The sequence below is a fragment of the Lissotriton vulgaris genome, chromosome 4_1 (assembly GCF_964263255.1).
Source record: "Lissotriton vulgaris chromosome 4_1, aLisVul1.2, whole genome shotgun sequence".
Lineage (NCBI taxonomy): Eukaryota > Metazoa > Chordata > Amphibia > Caudata > Salamandridae > Lissotriton > Lissotriton vulgaris.
Window position 1 is genome coordinate 685,982,631 of NC_141691.1, and position 25,346 is coordinate 686,007,976.

Here is a 25,346-nt window from a genome sequence, read left to right on the forward strand (position 1 = left end):
TATCAACAGGACTGCCAATTATTTGTATTTTCCTGCAGCTTATGGATTTTCATGCAGAGATCGCGGTCTGGGAAGGGTGCTTGTAGCCCCAACATTTGCTTTTCCTGAGTCCCTTGTGATTTGTGGGGCTTTTGTATAACCACTGCTTTTTCTCCCTTTGGTGAATCCGGCTGAGTCTGCAGTCTCAAACGGGGGATACGTTTTTGGGATATTTCCAGAGAAGCCTACACTTTCCTCCGCCCTCGCTCTCCCTGAAAAGAGTAAGGACGTGCTAACATTTCCTCGGTTGGGGAGTCCTTTTCTAAGCGACTCATGCGGTGGAGATTTCCTTTGAACATTTCATTAAAGAGGAGAGAGTGAAGAAACTCCCAGATTGCTCTCATGTTCTTATTGGAGGGGTGCACTTCAGGCTTCAGGATATTACAACCAGATATTTTAAGTACCCTGCTGCCTTAATCTTAAGGAGTGGTCACTGTTTAATTGTTGGAAGCATGCACTGCAGTGCTTGCAACTTATACAGTGTGATACATTCCTAGTACTCTGCTGCCTTGATATTCCAGGAGTTACATCAAGAACGAAGATACTAAGCAGTGGCATTTACCTTTGTGTTTTGTTCTTTAACAGGTGGGGTCAGTAGGAGGTGATTGGACGCCATGGTCCCCAGCAGATAAATTCCAGCCTGCTAATAAGGGTAGGTGTGTTGGTCAAGGAGTTTCGTATTGTTACTAGCTTTGAATAGGCTTTATCTATGAAAAGGGGTGTTTATTCAAACTTTCCATGTTTTGGTTTCCCCGTTGCAGCATTCGTGTTGGAATCCTGAATACACCCTCTCATCTCTCCTGTTATAGGGTTGATGATTTTCATTTAAAGGTAGCTCATTATAGACTCAAAAACTCATCTACATTTCACCTGCCAGTTTTGATAAGTGGCTATTGTGCGTAATACTCTCTCTTATCATTTACAGATCTCCCTCCCTGTAGTCCCTAACCTTACCTTCCCTCGCTTGACTATCCTAAGAGTCTGTGTCATTATATAATCCAGATTTTGGGCTGTCGAGGGGTGGACCCCTTTGAGCATTGGCACAACCCTGTCGATAAAACCAGAATCGGGCCAGTATTAAGGATTTCCCAATGTTAACCTACAAGAGGAGTAGGCCTCACATTAGTGAAAGAGAATGTCGTCTTGTCGGAAAGTGTGAATCCGAGCTCGGATTCACTCTTTCCGACGAGATGAGCACCAGGGGAGTTCGGCTTCTTCAGGCTCCGCTATTGTCACGGACGTACCAGCCCGCCCTACAACTTTATAACCTGACGATTCCGCCATTACCTTTTTACCCGCACTCCGGGTTGAAATTATCATCGGATCATCAATACCACCTCCACGCCTCCCAAGGCCTGAAGAGTCACAGGCACTGACCTGTTGACGAAACACGTGTCGGCTGGCGTTGTTTTTCCTTGAACATCTTCACATAAAAAACCTATAAGAAAACCACCCTGTACAGTAGTCATTGCACCTTATAGTATGTTTAGTTCTTCTAAAGTAGTACTAGTCATGTACTACGAAATGTTATTCAGAATTCAGAAACCAATGAGCAAAGCCCTCCGTATCCGCCTCCTTAATCTTTAATATGAGGAGCTCACTAGTTGTGGAAGTCTGCACGCATGTATGTATACGTTTTAGAAGTAAGTGTGGGAGGAACATGGGGGAGTGGCTGGAAAATGGTGAATGCTTACCAGTAAATGGGAGGTTATTTTGGATAAAGAGGAGCTTAGGACGTTGTAAGTACGTTTTTAGGGAGAGATAAACAAACTTAAACACCCACCACAAAAGAGTAAGACCATTGCTTTTCACAAAACTGCACTTTTCAAGGTACTATAGTGAAAAGGGGCGCAAAACAGTTGTAAATGTACTACAGCCCAGCCTTGGAGTAAGAGAAGCACCACACGTGGCCTCCCATGGGTACTACTCCCAGAGAAAACACTGGTGGCAGGGTCCTAAAAGAACACTTCATAGAAAATAATGTTAAATACAACAAATCTAATTTTAATGTACAGCTACATATATTTTCAAAAGCCTAAAAGTGATATTCAATGTAATATTATTTTATTTAAAATGTAATGAAATAATATTTTTTAATATTAAAAAAGTTAACCTTTAATAAAAAATGTAATTAATTATGTTAATTAAGACCAATGAAATATGTGGAATTTGTAAAAATTAATATAGTTCATTTATTTAATTATTTATAAAACATTTCATTGAATGAGTTATTGTGCTGTACCACTATTTTTCTAAAGTTCTAGGTGAATAATAAATATTTAAAAATAATTTATATTTTTACATTTTTTATATTTGTTTTTAGAAGTATAACATTATGTTTCCTTATACTGTATCATGGGGAGATCTTTGCCCCTGTGGCGTGGACCTCTGCCTACGTGTGAAAATTTACAGCTAGTAACTTTACACTCATAAATCCTGTTCTAGCAGGCTCCACCCCTGTTTTGAGATGGTAGAAACATGTAAACCTGCACCTACTATTACATTTATATTTGGATATGGAGAAAGGAAAATTTATGTTAAGTTAAAATTAGATACAGTAATAAGTTACCTCAAGAGTAAATAAACACATGTACATTTACTTTTGTGAACAGGACACAGGGTACTTTTTAAATGGACCCTTGATATCGTTGAACGAACATAAAATGTCAATTGATTTCAAATTCTTTCAGAGTTTTGGATTTTATAGAATGAGTTGTGTGCCAGTGATCGATTGGAACATAGCTATAACAAAACGACAGTGTTTTTTTACTGAAATATCAAAAGAGACATATTACTTAATGCCCTCAAATATCATGATGTGAGGATCCACCTATTAACAGAAACGCCAGCCAATATCATACGTCTGTAAGAAGTCCTCTACCTTGGACATACAACAAAATTGCCTGAGGCTGGTAGTACCAATCAGTAAATGTCCTACAGTGATAGTGATTTAAATTCTTCCCTATCGTCCTCAGTCAAGTGTTCACTTCATTACTCTGGGATGCACATATCTCAAAACAGCTACAGATAAGTCTCATGTATTTATTCATACATAGCACAGGCTTCTTCTCCAGAAAGAAAGCAACCATGCAGGGCTGAGCCTGAGATCGTTACACAAACCCCAAATGTCTTGGTTTAATGTGGTGACTTAGCTATAATCCGTTCCAACAAATTAATATCATGTTGTTCGTATCTTATGCCTAAAGGTGAACACAATACAATTAAGGTGGCCAGACTAGGGTATAATACAGAGATAAAATAACGTATCTGCTCTCAAATCCTATTAGCTGATATTAAAATAGGCTGTGCACTAAAAGCAGCAGCAAGGCATTGTGCAGTTTATGGCCAGCTTGTTACCTGTGAACAATCTTAAAGTCTTTTGTTTACTTGTTAGGCTACTTTATGTTATACTACATTTGCAGAGCACAACTTCTATAATTGCCTTGGTCTCTTGGATGTACTCACTAGGGTGTATCTGCATCCTTCTGCATCGTGGTTAATTTCTATCCTTCACTTAGCCGTGGAGTTATAAGTTGTCAGCCCCTTTCACGTGTTTACATCTGTGTGTGTGTGGGAGGGGGGGGGGGCAGTGCTAGCTGCAGGGACGTCTGCTCACTAAAATGACATGGGTACCATTGCTGACATCTCATACTGGGTCTCCCAGATTGCATTGCATGATTAACACCTTGTCCTATATTTCAGCCATCAACAGCCTCCTGTTAGGATTTTTTTACTGATTTATCCAAGTTTCTATTCATTTTAATTGATTCATAGCATTGTCATAAAAGACTTGTACAAGATGGCACAATTACTAACAAAAAACTGAATAGAAAATAAAAGAAACGAGAATATAATCTGAGTGAATGAAAGAAATCTATAAACAATAATGAAGAGATAGATTTGTCAACAACACACAGAGATACAAATACAAGGCTCAACCAAAACCTTAAATTGAGATGGTGACGGAAACCAGAAGAGTAAAGATGACTGCTGGAGCGAGGGGTCACACAGTAGAACTCCAATTCTCCGGGCCTGAGTCCAGCAGTTAGGTTTTTGGGGAGCCAGTCTAGGCAGTCAATCTGTTGGGTTAGCGGATGAGAAAAGCTGCAGGTGATCAGTGCCATATAGGACAGGCAACCGCCATCAGGTCCAGCAGCAAAACTCAAGGCCTCACCCACAGTTGCTCAGGTGTCCTATGCTCGTTGGCCCCGTCACAGAAGGCCTGTGTGAAGGGCAACCAATGGAAGCTACAAAAGTAATATGGCTTATAGATTTCTCATAGGTGCCTGGACCTGCTGATGCCTTTTTGACCCCAGGGACTAGCCATAATACAAGAAATCCAGTGGTACCAAAGGTATAATCATTGGAGCAACTGCAACCCAAATTGATGCCATTGCCAATGGCTGACAGCACAAGGGCAATAGTGAGTAGAATATTTGTCGCACTGATGAAGACGAGTTGAGCAAAGATGGGAAATGGAGATGGGCACAAAGAATATCTTATGTTAATCCGAGGGACAAGGAGGGCAGCCCTCTGGAGTTACACACTGTTTTTAAAAAAAAATACCTGTTATAGAAAGTCTCTATTTGGCGACAGCATATTAAAATAATTGTTACTACTAGGTATGAAACATGTAAGATAAGATACAGGTTTCTAAGCCAAAAAAGCCACTATAGAAAGAAATGCTACTTACAAAGTAACTGGTCTGATGGTTTTGAGCGGTCTTCTTGTTTGGAATCTGTCCCAGAGACCCCCTATTTCCTAGAGAAATGTAAACAGGTAAGATGGTGATGGTAATGATAAAATAGATGGGCATGTAGTTGCAATTCTGTCATGGAAGTCATCAATAAAGAAAAAAAACCATTCAGCTGCACCGGCGTCGCGCTGTGCCCTGTGTCGCTACTCAAACTGGAGCACTAACTGGCTATCTTCATCCCAAAGCACTTCATTAATAGTGTTTGAATGAATCAGTATACACAAGAGCACACACCAGCAACCACTGCCAGCCAGCTTTACATATAGGAGATTGTCCCATTCTTTGGGTAAGGGCAAAGACGAGGGCGAGTTGCTTCAGTGATATCTGTAGATGCCAAAAGACAAGGAATATAGGTGTGGCCTGTACAATACCAACGTGCCTTTGGATAGGCTGGTGTTCATGTACGTAATCAGTACGGCACAGGATTTGGCAATGCACAATATTGATTCCGAACTACTAACTTTAAATACAAATTAGGGTCCTAGGATATGGCGACATAGCAAATTTGTATTGCTCAAGTGAGTTCCTTTTCTTAATTTGATGACCGTATACAGCTTCCATCTTAAATATAGGGACCAGAACCTGTCCTGATTTCAGCGAGCATGCTTAAAAACGGATATTGTTAAAAGAAATTCACATATTCATTCATAATATGAAACAGGCATAATTTCCCACACATTTTAATCATATTCGTGTAAACTGTGCTATGCTATGTTGCATGTTTTTCTTAAGACAGCGGTGAAAAAGGCCCAACATTATAATAGGGGAGAGATTACACGGTCTGATGCTTATTCCAACTCAATCACAAATCGTAACAGTAAATTGGAAATACGCAGTGACAATTATTTTTACGTTCTTTGGAACTCATTCAGTTTGACAAAGAAATATGTTGTGATCAAAAGTCTCACACAATGTACTGGGGCTTGATCTATCGATTCATGGTGTACCCATAGATCAAATATGGAAGTAGACCAAGGTCAAATCCCTGCTTAAGAAGCCATCAGCAGATCCTAAAATCTTACTTAACTAAGGACCAAATTCTTTGCTTGTAGCCCAGGCCTAAATATTGGAAAAGTTAATAAATGCACAACTTATGGAATATCTTGATCGGTTTAGTCTGTGCACACTTTCAATCAGGGCATTCCACCAAGTCAGCCCTTCTCAAAGTTTCTGAATTCATAACAAAATCTATTGACACTTCCCAGAATGCCCTCCTGATACTTCTAGATTTGTCAGTGGCATTCAATAAGGCGTCACTCTTTACTACTACAGCACAATGCAAAGATTTGACTCTTTGTCTGCACTTTGGGATAGTTTTAAGCATTTGTAGCAGACAGGAAACAGGGTCACGAGTGCTCATTACAGGTAAAGGGCCAAATTCCTTAAACACAGGGGTCCCTTGACAGCAGTTCACAAATTAATAACCATATGCCAAAATGCTGCGGCTAGACTTGTGCTCAAACTACCTTAAAGAAATTCTGGGGCTTATTTACAAGCCCTTTCGTTACTTTTGCGTCGCTGTTGCGTCACTTTTTTGTGATGTAGCGGCAACGTTAAAAAGGTGACACGTTGCACCCTATTTACAAAGTGCGTCATTTTGTAAAGCCCTGCGCAACATTTTTCCTGCGTTAAGCATAATGTATGCAGGGTGGGCGTTCCCCCACAAAAATCCTCATAGAAGTGACGCAGTGAAATCTTTGAGATTACACTGCACCACTTCTATAACGCTACTGCGTCAATATCTTACGCCTGCCTCACAGCAGGCATAAGATTGACACAGGCCCTTTCACATGGGCCGTGGCCCATGTGAAAGGACATATTGCTGGAGTTGCAACTGTTTGCAGACACGTGGCCCATGTGAAAGGACATATTGCTGGAGTTGCAACTGTTTGCAGACACACCCTAGCAATGTGTCACTTTTGCGCTGACAGATATGTCAGTAACACTAACGTGTCTGTCATTCCATTCGACATGATGTGTCATACAGTAAATATGACGCATCCTTCATGTCCCAAGGAGGGCGCACGGAGAAGTGACGCATTGCTGTTTTCACACCGCGATGCGTCACTTTTCATAAATAAGGCCCTCTTTATCCAACCACCTGAGGGAACTTCACTGGCTTCCTGTCCAGAAACCATATCCTGTTTAAATCCTTGGTCAACATCTTTACAGCCTTCCAGCAAAATGACCCAAAGCTCTCTTTGACAGATTCACACACTACTGCACCCAGAGGACTCTAAGATCCACTATCACTAAGCTTCTGCTTGTTCCTAAATTAGGTTGAGTACTAGAGTTGGGAGATCCTTTTCAGTTCAAGGAGCAACAGCGTGGAACCAGCTCCCTATTTCCTTGAGACAGGAAGAAAATGAGTACACCTTCAGAAAGCTATTAAAGACCTCGGTGTTTTCCCTTCCATAGGTTTCCTTCAATCTGCCTCCTTTTACCCAGCTTTACTCTATAAAGCATTCATTACTTGTACAGTGTTTGGTATCTCAGATTGGAACCAACATGGATTTTTGGGAAAGCAGTGCACTTAATAAGCTTTATGTTATTCAAGTATTGTGTATTACATTTCAATGAGCTGATGTAGCTTTAAAAACACCTTCTGGCTTCCCCAGCCCACTTCTTTCTAGAATCTAAAAAACCTGAATAGAATATGTTAACAAAAGAAGGCGGCATGCAACTCACCGGCAAGATTCTGACCAGTATACATTATTTACTTACTTGCCACATTTCCTGTTTGGAGCCATATTTCTCTACCATTTGGCTATGCCATACAGGATCAGCTGCCGTATCTATTGTTAAAGCAGGTGGTGTGATTTTTGGTGGCAGTTTATTGTCCCAAAAAACATCTGCATATGCCCTAGACAAAGTAAGGGACAGTTAATTTCATTAGCTCAAAACAAAAACCTACTTCAGAAACTATGAGACTTTTCTCTCAAAGTATGGTTTAATGTTAATTCATTCAAAGTGCAACTTTTGAAGCCAGATACCATCTTTAAAATCATGAAGCAAGTTAAAGGGCCTGACATTTATGTCTCTGCAATTCTGAATACACAAATAACAAAAATAAATCCTGGAACAGCAACAGTCCTATGTAAACACACCATAGTTGAGTAAGAAATGCGTTACTTACCTGTAACTGCAGTTATCCAGTATTGGTGTCTTTCATAGATTCACATGCCTGAATCATTCCCTGTCGTCGAGACGAGAGTCTCTGGTACATAGAAAAGTAATGTCCTATAGACATACATAGAGAAAAGTAGGCCTAAGGGCCTTGCCTTAGTAGCCTATCTATGTCCTTTTGTAAAAAGGACCAAACTCTAGAAGGTAGCCAATCAGCTACCACCTCCCTCTAGAACCTTCCTGTCAGGAGCCTCAGTCTCTCAGATTTTCGTACGCACTAAGCTAGGTAGGCGTAATACCTGTTAGAGAAAGAAGTGAATCCTTCCAGGGGAGGCGGGAGGGTTGCATGTGAATCTATGAAAGATACCAATACTGGATAACTGCAGTTACAGGTAAGTAACGCATTTCTTATCCAATATTATGGGTGTCTTTCATAGATTCACATGCCTGAATCAGAGTAGCAAGCAATACATCATGCACATTTGTGATGGAACAGTATACAGCAGTCTGAGATAATAAATATCATGCGACTAAGAACCATCAACAAATAACAATAAATAAGTAAATAAATGTGCATACCAGCGAAGGATGGCGGGAAGGAGGAAGGCTCACCTCACTGGAATAGATGGCGAAGCACCGCCTGGCCCACTGCTGCATCCTGCATCAGTTCCGTATCCAGGCAGTAGTGCCTGGTGAAGGTATGCAGCGACTTCCAGGTCGCTCCCCTGCAAATGTCCAAAATTGGCCCCCCACCAAAGAGCGCTGCCGATGTGGACACAGCTCTTGTAGAATGAGCTCTTACTTTGAAGTGTAACGGCCTTCCGGCTTTGTCGTGGCAAAAGTGTTGTCGGTCCTGACAAGCACTGGGGACTTCTTGATGCGCGGTTGGAAAGCCTGCAGAGATAGAAAAACTGCCCTCAGCTCTAGGTGGTTGATATGGAGCTGCTTTTCCTGGTCCGTCCATTTGCCGCTGATCTGCAGCTCTTGAAGGACCGCTCCCCGGCCCTCTAGGGAGGCATCCGTAGTTATCACATGCGGAGCTGCAGGCAGCAGGAATGGTAGCCCTTGCGAGAGGTTTTTGGACGACCTCCATCAGAGCAGGGCCTTGGTCATTTGCTGAGTTATCACAATGCGATCCTCAAAAGAGCCAGTGCTTTGAGTCCATTGCCTAGTCAAGGCCTCCTGCAGAGGGCACATTCTGAGCCGACAGTGAGGGATAAGCAGGATGCACCAGGACATCATCCCCAGGAGGGACTTGAAAGTACGGACCACCAAAGTTTTCCTCAAGGCCACTGCTGTGGCCAGAGTTATAAGCTTGTGTTTCCTTTCCTGAAATGGGAATGCTTTTGAACATTCCGTATCCAATGTCGCCCCGAGAAAGGTAATAACTCGGGAGGGCTGTAGGGTTGACTTCTCGTGATTGAGCGTCAGACCCAGTTGCTGGAAAAGATTGAGACAGGCGCTGGAGGACTTGACTGCGCCTGTTATAGATGGTGCTTTTACCAGCCAGTCGTCAAGGTATGGGAAGACTTGGTGTCCCTGTTGTCGTAGGGTTAGCTGCCACTGGGGAGAGGCACTTGGCAAAAATCCGAGGTGCCGACTTGAGGCCGAATGGGAGGACACAGAATTGAAAGTGCTGACCTGCCATTGTGAATCTGAGGAATTTCCTGTGGCCTTTGTGAATAGGGATGTGGTAATATGCGTCTTGCAGGTCTAAAGACGTCATAAAGTCTCCTTCCTCTAGTGACCCCAAGATCTCCTGGATAGTCACCATACGGAACGATTGACTCTTCAAAAAGGTGTTAAGTGCCCTAAGGTCTAGGATGGGCCTCCATTTCTTCCCTTTCTTTTGTATGAGAAAGAAGCGGGAATAAAATCCCTTTCCTCTGTGAGCTGCTGGTACTCACTCTATTGCTCCTTTCTTTAACATTGAAGAGACCTCTTGAAGGAGTAATCGTAAATGCCTGCATTGAAGCTTGCGAGGAGGAGTTGTCGGGGGAATTGAATTGAATTCCAACGAATGTCCGAATTGGATCAATTGGAGCACCCACCGATCCGTTGTTATTGATCTCCAATTGTCGAGGAAGTGTGTTAATTTTCCTCCAAGTTTGAAAAAATGAGATTGTGGACGGACTGGCTGTTGTAAACGGTCATTGGCGTCCGCCAGTGGGTTTTCTCTGGCTTTTTCCTCTGTAGTTGGACTTTCCATAAGAGGTCTGGCGAGCTTGATGCTGCTGTCTCTGTTGATATTGCGATCGGCCTTGGTTATAGGAGTATGAGGATTTGCTCTGACGGTGTCGTCGTCGAATGAGTTTCAATCGTCGTCGATTATGTTTTCGTCGACGGTACCTTCGTCGACGGTTCCGTCGTTGATGGTGCGCTCGTCGACGACGTCTTCGTCGTCGTCGATGGTGTTCTCGTCGACTGTATCTTCGTCGGCGGCACGGTCGTTGATGGTGTGCTCGTCGACGATGTCTTTGTCGTCGACGATGTCTTCACAGTCGTCGGTGACTTCGACGACGGTACGCCTGTCAACAAGGGCGTCTTCGTCGACTGCGTCGTCGGTTTCGGCTTTTTAGTCGAAGCTGATGTCGTCGTCGACGTCATCAATGGGATCTTCGTCGAGGGCCTTGTAATGAGGATAATCGATGACCCAGGCTTACCCGCCGTCGACGATGGAGTTGTCGTAGTCGTCGAGAATGCTGACGACGCCATCGTCGTCGACGATGTAGAAACGTAGACTGTAGACACAGTCTTCTTCAGCGCTGAGGCAATCGTCGACGAGATCGTCGACAACGACGGCGCAAGCTTCCTGAAGGCAGGAACTTCCTTGTCAGACGTTGTAGATCTTGCCTCAGAAGACTTTTTGACAGTCTTTTTAGGAGGAACATCTGTAGGGCTAGGGGAAGCAACCCTTGGCCTCTTCAAGGATAATTTAGATGAAACTGAAGCCATCTCACCGTCCTCAGAGGATTCCAGGTCCTCTCTGATTTTCAGCCTGTTCAACCAGAGGCCTTCTCTGTCTTTTAGTATTTCTGTAGAGAATGTTCTACAAATTCTACACTCTTTAGGAGAATGGTCCGGATAAAGACAGTATAAGCAGGTTTCATGCTTATCATCGACGTGGAGCCTCTTCTTACCACAAGAAGAGCAAGCTCTGAAGAGACCCTTCTTCTGCTGTTCTGCCATGGTGTAGAAATGAAGGAAATATCCAATTTCTGAGAAAGAAAGGGATAAAACTAGGAAACCTGAGGAGAACTCAGGTGGAGACTCATGTTCTGGGCAAGCACATGCATGTACCACCCTGATTACTACTGAGCTCGAATATGAATATGTATGCATGTCACTGCTCTACATACTATGCTAATAAAAAGATTTAAAAAAAAAAAAAAAGCAGGTTTCATGCTTATCATCGACGTGGAGCCTCTTCTAACCATAAGAAGAGCAAGCTCTGAAGAGACCCTTCTTCTGCTGTTCTGCCATGGTGTAGAAATGAAGGAAATATCCAATTTCTGAGAAGAAAAGAGATAAAACTAGGAAACCTGAGGAGAACTCAGGTGGAGACTCCCTAGCACAACGTGCGGTAGAAAATCTGAGAGACTGAGGCTCCTGACAGGAAGGTTCTAGAGGGAGGTGGTAGCTGATTTGCTACCTTCTAGTTTTTGGTCCTTTTTACAAAAGGACATAGATAGGCTACTAAGGCAAGGCCCTTAGGCCTACTTTTCTCTATGTATGTCTATAGGACATTACTTTTCTATGTACCGGAGACTCCCGTCTCGACGACGTGGAATGATTCAGGCATGTGAATCTATGAAAGACACCCATAATACTGGATAAACACCAATTACTTGAATTCCGTAACTTACCACAACACTCTTATGAAAGCTTTTATACTTTGGATTATGATATTTGTGGATCTGTGCCTAGTCCAGGGGTGGCCCCGGTGTGCTATTCCCTTACCAGTTAGTGCAGTGAGGGCTGCACACTCTACAACTCAATTATCTTCATCACCCTAGTGATGGGGATCTGTGCTGAATAAAGACTCTTCCCTGAGACACTGAACTCATAAGGGACAGTGAGTAAATAAATCAATACCACGGCATGCCTGGATCTGTTTTTAGTCCTAATCAATCTGCACCGAACTTTGTAACAGCAGTGAAACATGTGATCCACCATCACAAAGTCTTTACATGTTTCATATTATTTTCATTCGTGCTGGTATACTACAATTAGAGCAATTTTATTGTGCCTCACTAACCATACACATAGGCTCACTTGTGACAGCTATACATTTGATAAAGAAAGTGCTGTAGCAGCGTGCCACAGTTTTCTTATTAGCTAGGAATCGACATAGGGTTAGGCCTGGGCATAAAAGTCTGCTCTGCTCGTGCAGTCTGCGGAATTTGGCAATCCCGAAGTCCGCAGAGAATGCGGTGTTACCGATAAACTCTGCACTTTGCAATGGAGCTATGTTTTTTTTCATTGGCAAAATATCATTTTGCGCACGCAGGAGAGATTTGTCTGGCCCTCGCGAGCGGCCATGACATCTTCTAGCGGTTTGCGAGTGCCGTGAGATATGCTACACACCCATAACCTTCTGTGAGATTTTGCAGCCGCTAACATGGCTTTAGGACGTGCCAGCAACTGTTGGCGCTACTTCTGCGGCATTCGCGAGTGAGTGCGATTGACCGCGGCTGCAACCTGGGGAAGATTTTCTCCTTGAGAAGCTCTAAATCTCCTCAAAAAGTGAATTTGGACTTAAAAAACTTCTCAAATTGATAGTTTGTGTTGGTTTGTTGACCAACAGGAAGGAAGTGCCCCAGAGTTTCCAACTTCCTGTTCCTGCTCAGCAGACTCTTCGTAGTGCTTTGTCCATCTTCGGGTCACTTTCCATTTGGATTTGGAGCTGGAAGGATCACTCTCTGTGTCTGAAGCATACATTCTATTGGATTTAAGGACTTTGTATTTGAGATTTCACAAGTAAGTTAAACAAGCATTAGCATTTCAATAGGTCTCGCATTTGCGAGAGTTTCAGCTATTGGTTTTGTAAATTATATTGTTTTTTAGTTATTTTTTTGTTTGGAGTGGAGAGGGTGTATGTTGGTTGTAGTCGAATAATGTGGTTTGAATTGGAATTGTGAGTTGTGGAATTGTGTGGGGTGGAATTGTATGGCCTGTATAGTATTTGTGTAGGTGAAGTATGTGGTATGGTGAATAGATAGGGGTGAGAGTTGTATAAAATAGAAAGAAAGTGAGATTGAGAGGAATAGGTAGTTTGTGTATGAAGTGGTGAATGAAGTCTAGATAGAGTAGTAGAAAGATTGTGTGAGGAAGAGCAAAGATAATAGACGCATAAAAAGGCTGCGTTTCTGTACGCACAAGACACCAAAAGAAATGGAGGTGAGGGTGTGTTTGCGGTTAGGATTTTTTTTAAGTTATGGTAAAGAAACTGTGCTGAAAGACCTGAAGTGAAACAATATGGGAAATGTTGGTTAAGTGCGTGCTTGTGCAATGGGATTATGTAGATAGCAATTATGTGGTATTAAGTGTAGTGGACCTATGTGTAGTGGTGTTGTGTTTTATGAACTGGCATGTATTGCATGGAAGTATGTGGCTTGATGTTGAATTGTATGGCATAAAGTGCAATTTTGTGGTTAGAATTAGATGTATGTTGTGTCTAATGGAATTATGTACTGTGGAGTGGAATTTTGTGCAGTGGAATAGAATTGTATGGAGTTGAAGTGTGTTGCATGGACTTGTGTGGCACTGAGAGGAATTATGTTGAGTGAAATTATGTGGCATGGTGTGGAGTGTATTTATGTGGAGTGTTGCAATGCTGCATCGAATAGTTTTATGTGAAGTGTTATAATGTGCTTGTGAGTGAGGTTTAATTATGTTGTGTGGCATTGAGTTGTGTGGTGTGGCATTTTGTGGCATGGTGTGGAATTATGTTGCGTGGAAATACGGGACATGTTGTGGAGTTGAATTTTGTTGAGTGTAATTATGTGTTTTGAAGTGTAATTATGTAGGTTGGAGTGTAATTATTTGTAGTGGAATTATCTAGAGTGGAGTTGTGTGGAGTGTAATCCAATTATGTTGCATGGAGTGGTATTAAGTGAAGTGGAATTATGTGCCATGGAGCAGAGTGGAAATTTGTGAAGTAAAATTTGTTGGGTTGTGATTATGTGGTATGTTGTGGAGTGATATGGAATTGAACTGTGTGGTGTGGAATTATGAGGTGTTGAAATGTGTTGTGTAGTGGGATTATGGTGTGTGCATTTGTGTTGAATTGTGTAGTATTTAATTGTGTGGTGCTGTAGGGAGAGAGTTCTACGACTGAACCTAGCAGTAGTAAGTGAAAGTACAGGTACTGTACCACATTATACCATACAATACTTCATCACACCATACCAGCCTATGCAACACACCATGTCACACATTACAAAACCTCATCATATAACACCACTCATACAACATTCAATTCTATACCAGGCCATACTACAACATCCAAAACTGCAAACTGTCTCTTTCTCACCACACCAATGTCAGTACTGAATACCAGAACATACAGAAAACGTCATGCAATAGATCATGTTACATTATCTCATTTACCACTAGATTATGTTATTGTACATTGCAACAAATAATCCATACAGCAACAGACCACACCACAGCATATCATATTTACCAGCAAACTTATACCCTAGACATGCAATACCATTAAAAGCATTATTCAAAAGCACATAGCACTGCAACACTTAACATCACCTCTTTCTGTACCTGACCATAAGGCATCAAAACATGTAAGACACACTACACAAAACCACACTCTCTCTCATCATAGAACGACATGTCACTATCCAAAAATCACATAATTCTTCGTAATACAACACACCACATCACACTATTCTACGGCATATACTATCTAATACCATACAACATAACACAATAACGCACCATACAAAAGTCCCCCAAATCACACTTCATCATACGGAACTCCACATCATACCATACTGCACCAATAGCATTACACCACATCATATACCACTAGATAGTACAACAAAAACATGCAGATCACATTGTGCCACACAAAGCCAGAGCATATCATCTCAAAGAATCCAACATTCCAGCCACATCACACCATCTTACTAAAATCACAACATCCAGCAATACATCATAGTATTTAGTGGCACTTCAACCATAATACACTATGTACCTCAACTGGCTTCCAGTTCCCACCAAACCCTTCCCACCACACAAAGATGTAAACAGATGCCTGGAAGATGAGAGCACAAAAAACAGAAATGATTACTTCAGACTATCACAGGTTAAACTTTTTGTCTCCTTCTTGTGAAGCCACTGGAATTTATAAATCAAGGTCAGTTTTGTGGCCCCCTTCATGCTACAGTATCAGAGTGAGTAAGAGTTTGGGTGGGAAAGGATGGAAGCATGCTTGTACTCCACATTTCACATACGTGTCAGTAAGCTAGCTGCAAGGCAAATTTACAGTGGCAGCACGCCGCATATGACTGCATACTGTTGTAAGTATCCACAGAGAGGGAAAATGTTAACGGACCTGCAAATGCCTCTGCCCAAGTAAACAGATGCAGGAAATCGGTGGGATCTGCTGGTGGTGGTGGGAGGGAGGGGGGGTCACAGTATAAGGTCCTGGCCTCAGCTCTCCGCCCAGCTGCTTTTGTGTTAGCTCCTAACACGAGGAGGGAGGGGGTGAAAATAACAAAAACAATGAGGCAGTGACGAAGGGAAAGATAAAGTGGGCGTAATATAAATGCAACAAATGCTGTCTAAACATGACGCGGCGTCCATGAAGTGGACGCCATGCTAATACATAAGCAGAAGGAAATGAAAATAAAAAGAGTCAGTGTGAACAAACATTTCTTTTTAAAAATGGAATACCACATAAAACAGGGGCAATCACCTAGAAGGGTCCAAAACGCGGAAAGTGGGGAATAGTTTAGCATATCCACCAAATAAAAGCAGACATTTAAGAGGGGCACTAACAACAGCCTATAGAAAAGATGGGAGGTACTTGCACTACATATACCTCGCAGAGGGTGCATGCACACTGCTCTACCTAATAACTGTTGTATAAGGGTGTTGTTTGTTTGATAGAGGGCATGCACCTGGATTTCTTTGTATTTTTATTCAATTTATTGTGGTGGGTGTGGCCTCACATTTCAGTAGGGGTCTAGTTATGTTTTTTTGCATGTAATTCTTCTTTTGTAAAGGAAACATGTTGCACAGTTTAGTAAATTTTCTCCATGTTTTTGAATAAATTTGCTTTTGGATCTTGCCCATTTTATGGGGTTATGCCAAAACATTTTGCCGTCCTCCTGTATTTTTTCTGACCTGTTTTTGTAGGTTTTATGACTCTGGGCACTTTACCACTGCTGATGCGTGCTAACGTACATGTGCTCTCACCTGTAAACTTGGAAAGATTGGTCTAAACCTGATTGGCATATTTCATTTACTCTTGTACATTTGATATCCTATATACCCAGGGTTTGTAAATTAAATGCTATTAGTGGGCCTACAGTACTGCTTGCGCCATCCACAGACCCTGCCTCAGGCCCCTGCCACTGCAGGGCCTGCATGCGCAGTTTACTGCCACAGTGACCTGGCATTTGAATTGCTTGCCAAATCTGAAACTCCCATTTTGCTACATATAGGTCACACCTAAGGTAGGCCCTAGTAGCCCTATGGACAGGCTGCTGTGTAGGCAAAAGGTAGGACATGTGCCTTTGTTGTGTGGCATGTCCTTGTAGTGACAAACAGACTATTTAGTTTCTCACTGCTGTGAGGCTGCTCCTCGCATAGGTTTGCATTGGGAATTCTCTGATATATGTTTCAGTGGTAATTCCTAATCTGGAAGGAGTAGAGTGACATGTTTGGTATGTTTGAAATAGTAGTAATGCATCCTGTTTATTAGTGGAAGCTGTTTTATTATTACTATTGTAGAAGTACAACTATTAGAAGTGCCCATTTCTGTGTGCCTATTACTCTTAGTGCTTTGCAGCCTGACTCCAATCAATGCCTGGTTTAGACTGACAGGGGCCTGTTTTGGGCATTCACTCTAGACAGTCACAAAGACAGCCGAAGTGTGCCCCGCATATCCTGATGAGTCTTCGTGGGCTAGAGTGTTGGGAAGAGTTGTTAACTGCACCTGAATAGGGTTGTGCCTACCTTTCACAATGCTGTCTACGCCCCCTGTAGTGTGTCTGGAGCCAGGGCTCGGGACTGAATGGGGGTGTTGTGCACATCTAAAGTTTATTCGAAGTTTCCTCCAGAATTAAGACATTTGGAGTATAAGTACAGGGGCTCTGACCCCATGATTTAGGCACTGCTGGCTCTACAGACTACACCTGGTGAGAAGGAACTGTTATGCAACCCAAGAAAACCACCACTTGAACTTTGCTTTGTTTTGCAGAGCTGTGTTACTTGAAAATCCAAGCCTAGTGAGCACTTGACTTTAGGGACAGACCTACAGTGTGGTGAGCGCTTTCCCCCTACCCTCGGCTAGCACTGTTCAGGGCATGTGCTTAGTGATTGCCTCCGTTGTGAGAAGCATGTGTTGAGTGCCTCTGAGTAATGTGTTAATTGCGCCAGACAGTGGCTCTTTGGTCTTTGGGGAGGAAGCATTGGGGATGGTAACGCTGACAAGGGAGGCACCAGTCTGGCTACCCGCAAGACCAGGGAAGACACGCTCGCCCCCTTCTTGAAGTGTGGGCCCATAGCATAGTCACTGCACTCCTTCCCGGGCTCCCAGGAGATTGGTGCATTAACGTTGCTGCCAGGAACGAGCCAGGTTCCCAAGGCTCGTTCACCCAGCCTTCCCCTAGGACATCGTGTGTGCAGGCATTTCCACGGTGAGCTGGACTTCCCGTGATCAGCCCGTTCTCGACAGGACCAACATGGGGAGCATTGCGTCAGCCTCGCCAGAAGGAGGATTCGACATCCTGAGTAAGTGCGCTCCGAAAGGACTTAGCACCCCTTCACAACCCCACAAATGCAGGATCTAGTGAGGTCTCCCCGCTGCTCGTTGTAGTGTGTGGGTGCCCAGCTTTCCTAATAAAACAAGCCTCGGGGAACATCTGTCCCTTGATTCAGCAGTATGGGGCAGATCCTCGACAAGGGCCCCTGTAAAATTGTGTTGTGAGTAAGTGCTTGAAATTACTGCATTTCCCAGAGTAGGAGTGCCCAGGCGTTGGCGGCCTACGAGTTGGGCATTAACATGTCCCTGGCAACCAAGCCAGAGTATGGATCAATACCCTTCTATTCGAGGGCAGGTGTTCAGGGGTCTAAGGTACTTGAAGGTTTCCGAGGGGCTTAGAGAAGTACATTGTGATTTAAGCACCACTGCCAATGTGGTTTGCTGCACTCTAAGTTCAGAACCTGAAATTACCACATAGGAGCAAAGAAGTAGTGCTCTATCGCCCGATGATGAGATTGACAGTAAAATATGTATATGGTGACATTTTAGTGACTTATTTATGCCTTTCCTTCCTGGTCTGCTACATTTTGGGCCCTGATGTAATAAGGCCCTAATGTTGTGATGCATGTTGTTTTTCCTCCCGTTTCCAGGACTTGCATAGTATGCCCTGAAGCCATAATTTATGTATCACCTAACTGCTGAATTTTTCATTCATATATTATGATTACCGTGGTTTTATACCTTGAAATAATAGGATAACGAGTATCATTTCAGGAACAGCATAATATGCATAGTGATCGTGTTTTTGTTGACGTGTGCTACATATAAGTATTTATTTTATTGCACTAACTGTGATGTTATGACAATACCCTAGTTGGCAAAGTGATTTACGAATTATGTGATTGTGGTCTATGTGTTATTTACAATACATGAGATATCTTTATATAATCCTGTGTGGAGTCACTTTTGTGGTGAATTCATTGTGTCACTGGTGTGTGTGTGTTGCGCAAATGTTTTACACATTGCCTCAGGAATAAGCCTGACTGCTCTGCTAAAATACAAATGGGTTGAGCAGGGGTTATCTTGGGTGTGCAACTCCCTTACCCTGACTAGAGTGGTAGGTTCTGCCTGGCTTAGGTGCAAACCTGAGCCTACCAGAAACTAAATTTCTAACATTTGCAGTATTCATTTAATTCACTAATGGCCTAGGCTACTAATGGGCCTTCCAGCCAGTGGGCCCAGTACTAGTCATGGGTGCAAGGATAAACTGTTTTTGTGGTGTCTGTTAAATTGAAACGTAATTTAGGCCATGGATGGCATTGGATTAAAAAAGAAAATGTGATTTTTTTTGTGGTATTTCACATTTTTATTCTGCAAACAGTGTAAAGGTGGGTTAATGAATTTGGAGGATGTGTGTTGTTGTAAAAATCTTAAGCCCTGTTAATTTTTGCTTTTGGCATTGCTGAATTTAAAGCTGTGTTCTCTGTGTTACCATGCCTCCTCTGTCTGGCCATTGTGGGCCTGCGTTTGCCATAGACCACCATTTTCTTTGTTACCCATGCCATGTGGCCAGGGGCCATTTTGTATACTCAGTGTCCATCGGCCTGCATGTGCTTTTTGTTTTCCATACCTCCTGCTTGTTGTTTGACAATGTGGCTAGCAGCCATTTTGTGTGGGCAGCCAGTGTGTTTTAATCATAGGCCTGCATGTGCTTTTCTTTGTTGTAACCATGTCTCCTTGCTGGTTATCATTGTGACCGTATAGCTGGAGGCCATTTTGTTCAGGCACACAGTGTTCTTTTGCCATGGGTCTGCATGTGTTCTCTGTTTGTGGCCATGCCTCCTCGCTTGCTCTTTGACCATGTAGTCGTGGCCATTTTGTGTAGCCCAGCCAGTGTGCTTTTGCCATAGGCCTGCATGTGTTCTTTGTTTGTGGCCATGCCCCCTTGCTTGCTGTTTGACCATGTGGCCATTTTGTGTAGCCCAGCCAGTGTGTGTTTGCCCTATGCCTGCATGTGTTCATTGTTTGTGGCCATGCCTCCTTGCTTGCTGTTTGACCATGTGGTAGGCGACCATTTTGTGTGTAATGCTTGAGGCTTAGTAGCACAATGCTCATACTAATGTACTGTATGAACAGTGTTTTATATTATCACATAGTCCCAGTGGGTTTCAACTTCTATTCTCATGGTAGTAGTATTCCCTTTCCCCTGATGCATCAGCAAATGTATTATATTTTTTAAAATTTTAATTTTTTCGATAATTTTTGGAGGGAGGGAGGGCGGACGGCCGCTTCCGTCAGGCCTCCCAGGCCTCCCAGTTACAGTCACCATTTTGCGAGGTTAACAGTGCAGTTGTTACTTGGCACCGCCTCCCATGGAGATTTAAATGCACTATGGTGCCGACACGCAGTTGAGTCAAGCTGCGTACGAGGTGTCCTCTCTCTCTTCTGCCAGCACATTTTTAATAATACTTTAAAACTGTTGTGTATTTTAATGCGAGTTGCTTTTTAATTGTTATTTTTACATTCTCATACTGGTGTCAATTCTTTGACTTGAGTTGTTTTGCAAACTTAATTAAGCTCGTACTTACCGCTGCTGCGGTGCGGGTTTAATTTCGACGGGTCCGTTACCTCCTTGATCCACCACAGCACTAGTCTTGCTGATTGAGTGGAGGGAGGGCGGACAGCCGCTCGCTTCAGGCATCCCAGTTACAGTCACCGTTTTGGGAGGCTAACAGTGCAGTTGTTACTTGGCACCGCCTCCGCTGGAGATTTAAATGCACGATGGTGCCGACACGCAGTTGAGTCAAGCTGCGTACGAGGTGTCCTCTCTCTCTTCTGCCAGTACATTTTTAATAATACTTTAAAACTGCTGTGTATTTTAATGCCGGCTGCGTTTTAACTTTTTAATTGTTAACTTTTCTTTCTCATACTTGTGTCAGTTTGGTGACTTGAGTTGTTTTACAAATGTAATTAAGCTTGTACTTACCGCTGCTGCGGTGTGGGTGGGTGTCTGTTACCTCCATGGTCCACCACAGTGCTAGTTGTGCTGATTGAGAGGAGGGAGGGGGCTGGCCGCTTCCTTCAGGCCTCCCAGTTACACTCACCATTTTGGGAGGTTAAAGGTGTAGTTGTTGCTTGGCACTGCCTCAGCTGGAGATTTAAACACACAATGGCACTGACGCACAGCAGATGCGCATAGTGGCACACCACAGGCACTCAAAAGACAAGCCCATCTGCGCCCGTTTGCGCCTGAACTGGGCCAGGACCCATTCCCCTGGTCCCTGTGGATCAGCATGCCTACAGCAGACAAAGTATTCTTGTGAAGCCTTGCTCAATTAACGATACCCTCGCCTGCCACCAGATCAGTCCCTTGGATCTCCTACAGTCAGCTGTAATGGTATGTCCCGTCATTAACAAAAACTTTTGTAGCGGGGAAATATCGAATGAGGGTATCACCGGCATGGCCTCTGCCATTAATACTACCCAGTGCGCTGAGGGCTTGACTTTGCGCGGTGCCCTCGTCAATTCGAGATCACTTGTTAAGCATCCTTTTGAGCTTACAGAACTGATTCTTAATCAGCGCCTATCAGACCTGATGTCAGACTTTTACTCACTTTTCTGCAGGAACGCCACGCAAATGATGAAGGTTCTGCAACCTCCCCTGGTCAGCCTCTGCACCTCACTTAACCTGAGAACATATGATAACTCGCGGAAGAAGGGAGAAAAGTAAGGAGAGAAAGAGGTGCAATGTTGCAACCCACTCTGGACAAAATCAGACAGCCAGAACCAAACAGCCAAGAGCACGTCTCTGTAAAAGAAAAGGCAAGCAAAGAGGTAAGAATGCAAGTGTGTTGTCTTCTACTTTAGTTCTGTTCAATAAGCACTTGTCTTTACCCTACTATACCCTCCTTCTAGGAACTCTAACACTTGACATAGGAAAGGAGAGTGTGGTGCTTCTAGAAAAGAAAATAGTAAAAATAACTAACATTATTATAAGTTGGGGAATATGTGAGAAAATTGCCAAATAGAATAAAGTTGTAAAAAATAAAAAATAAAATAAAATACCTATGTGACGTGGTGATTAATCAAGACATATTTTCTTCATGGAGTAGTATTTACATGTATGTTGTGTCCACCTTAACTTCAAGCAGACCTTAATTATTATATATTTTTTTACTTTTTAGGCATCCCAAGAACCAAAGACGAAACAGAAATAAGCGGACCTCCAGAGACAGGAAGTAAATTATACTAGGAAAAAAGGGTAATGCAAAATAATAGAATTATGCAGGTTTTATTTTATTTTAAATTTTGATAAGGCATAAAGTTACTAGGCAAGTATCGGAGCAATCATCAGGGAAATAGCAGGAGTCTGAAGTAAATGCGACAGGAGGGAGGAGCAGACACCCTGAGTCGACGCGGAGATGCAGGGAGTGAAGACGCCGAATACACTGAGTTCAAATTAAGATCCGGGACGTTTAAGAGCTCCGTTGCCCACGCAAACACAGAAGACTAAACCGGCGATTCCACAGACATTGAGGAGCTCCTACACCACTCGAACACAGAAGACTCCAGCGACGATTCCCCGGAGGACAGGTAAGGATATATCAGTAGTGGCACACTACGTCTCGAAGCAGGATCACGAAGAGTCTCAGCTAGGTACTGTGGTGTTTTAAACTCTGCGGCCTACTCCTGCGCATGCGTGGTTGCGAGAGCTGGCCATTTTTGTAGTTCACCGGTTGTACGCGACCGGCAACTATGTCACCGCCTTGACCTGCTCTTTGTAACAGAAGTTTGGGCCGATGAGTGTTCAGGCCCTGAATTTATCGTGGCTAGTCCGTGAGTATATAGGTTATTTCACCTCAGTAGACCGGTCAGGAGGGGTGGAGGGCTTGCCATCTTTCACGGGAACAACTGCAAACTGCCTTTACATCAGTTAGTTTCGAAGGCACAGAAGCGATCATGTTCAACATTAAAATATCTACTACTCAAACCTTTAACAGCCTGCTAGTCTAACAGCTACCAGGGACGAAATAGCAATTTGCTGATGCAATCAGCTTAGTTCCGGAATCCTACTTGATAAAAAAGGAGATTTTAACTGCGATCAGGAAAGTCAATTTGACGTTGATGCAGAACTCCTGACAGATACAATGTCAGGACTAGGCCTGGTCCAAATAGAAGGGCAACACATATTGCCGGCCACTTGTTTGACGGAACATTTAGTAATAATCCCAACATCAGTTTTTCATGTACCCTACGACTTACATAGACAGGTTATCTTGCTGTAGTATGGGATCTCATATGTTCTGTCAACTCCCGAAACCCTACCTTAAATCTCAGTCTTGGAACAAAATCTAAGCCTCTGACCTTGACTCCTTACAGACTTACTCTCTTGATATTCTGGAAACTAGTGTAGATCAGATGGGAGAGGGCTATCACAAATGGCTTCTCTCAGTCTTAAACGGGTTGCTCTGGCCAGATGTTCAAAGATTAGTCTTTGATGGCTTACTGACTCGCACCAAGCGTCTAAGCAAGAATGCCGGAGACAGGTACACAAATGGCAAGCCTATTACTACAGTGAGGAGAGAGCAAAATATAAAATCTTCCTTAGTGGATACAAAAAATCTATCCTAAAAGTTAAAACTGATTACTAAACAGCACATATAAAATCAGCCAATAATACATCTAAATCCTTTTTTCAAGTATCAAAAAAAATGACCGTCTCGAAAGGAGCAGATACAGCTACCACCAATGAGGCATTTTGTAACTCTTTAGCTAGGACTTTTCAGGTGAAAGTCCTTGAGATTTTTAATAATTTTAACAATAATGACACTTTGCTGTCTTCCACCTGTTCAATGCACTAAGCCCATGAACTTTGGACAATATGCTGTGCCCTCTCCAGCACAGGTTGCTGCACTCATACCTTCGATTAAGTCGGGATCCCCTAACAATCCATGTCCTCCAACGGTCATCCACCTGATTCCTGAAGTTATATCTGAACATCTTTCAGCCATCATCTCCAGTATGTTTAAAACGGGAGCTTTTTTGACCGTTTGGAAAGCTGCATCTGTACTTCCTCTGCTGAAGAAACCCTCTCTCGATCCGCTTGAACGTGCTAACTATCGCCCAATTGCTCGGCTTCCCTTTCCTGCTAAGTTAGTAGAAAACATTAGGAACACCCAACTTTCCTCCTTTTTGGAGGTTAACCATCTTCTAGAAGACACATGGTTCGACTCTAGAGAACATCATAGCACTGAATCTGCGCTGCTTACAGCTACGGAGGAAATTAGATCATCCTTGGATAAGGGAGGCAATGCAGTACTGAGTCTGCGCGATTTATCTGCGGCCTTCGATACGGCCAACCATGAGGTACTTATTGACAGTCTGCAGAACCTAGGTTTTAACAATTCAGCATTGATGTTGATCAAATCTTACCTGTCAGAAAGTAATCAAGTGTTGTCAAATGGGATTTTTAATTCAGAAACCTTCTGTTTGCCTTGTGGGGTACCTCAGTGATCTTCTCTTTCCCCAACCCTATTTAATCTGGCCACCCTGATTAGATCTTTCGGGCTGTCCCTGGCATCATATGCCAACGATACTCAAATTATTGTATTAATGGCAAAGGGCGAGAGTGGGGCCAGTGATGCATTTAATGAATGTATGAGTTCAGTGAATAGTTGGATGGCCAGCAATTGTTTAAAGTTGAATTCCAAGAAAACTGGCGGACATCCTATTTAGGTCAGGCACCCACGCCTACCTCCAAAGTTAAAACCTGGGGTTTTTGCTTGATAACAGTTTGAATTTTAAAAAGCAAATGAATCCAACCACCTCCTCCTCTTTCCACTGGCTCAGAATCATTACAAAAATTGAGAAATTTCTGCTGGCTTATCTTTTAAAAACAGTAGTTATAGCCTTAGTACTCTCTCGATTGGATTATTGCAACATCCTCTACACCAGCCTCTCTAAAGGCTTACTTAGCAAACTTCAGACCATCCAAAATGCTGCTGCTAGGTTTTTACTCAAACTTCCCAAATCTCAATCGGCCCAGGCCGCTATCAGACAACTGCACTGGCTTCTTATCCACCACCGCATTTCCTATAAAGCTTTGTCTAGCTATAAATCAATAAAGGGAAATGCACCTATCTACTTGAGGGCAAATTTGATATGGTATACCCCCAGCAGAACTCTCCAGTCAAGCACAGCGAACCTGCTAACAGTTGCTCCCTACAGGTCAACTGGGGAGGCCAAAGTTTCTTCAGAACCACAACCTTATTGTGGAATAGTCTGCCTCCAGAACTTAAAGCTGCACCTACGCTTTTAGCATTCAGGAAGAATCTTAAAACTTGGTTGTTTAATCAATAACCCCCCATGACTTGACCCTTGCATGCTCTCTTCTGATTCATTCAGCGCCAAGACGCCTACAGGTATTCATGCACTTTATAAGGGTTTCATTCATTCTAATGCCAGTCCCAAGCA

General features: G+C 43.0%; 1 protein-coding gene across 1 annotated transcript in view; it reads right to left on the reverse strand.

The window, feature by feature from the left end:
- The window catches only part of SPMIP7 (sperm microtubule inner protein 7), a 232,824-nt gene that overhangs the window by 36,277 nt on the left and 171,201 nt on the right, over positions 1-25,346 (reverse strand). The window contains exons 4-5 of the mRNA XM_086966844.1: positions 7,520-7,658; positions 4,733-4,800 (exon numbers count right to left, since the gene is read on the reverse strand). Of these exons, the coding sequence (XP_086822970.1) occupies positions 4,733-4,800; positions 7,520-7,658 (207 nt within the window). The remainder of the gene's footprint in view (positions 1-4,732; positions 4,801-7,519; positions 7,659-25,346) is intronic.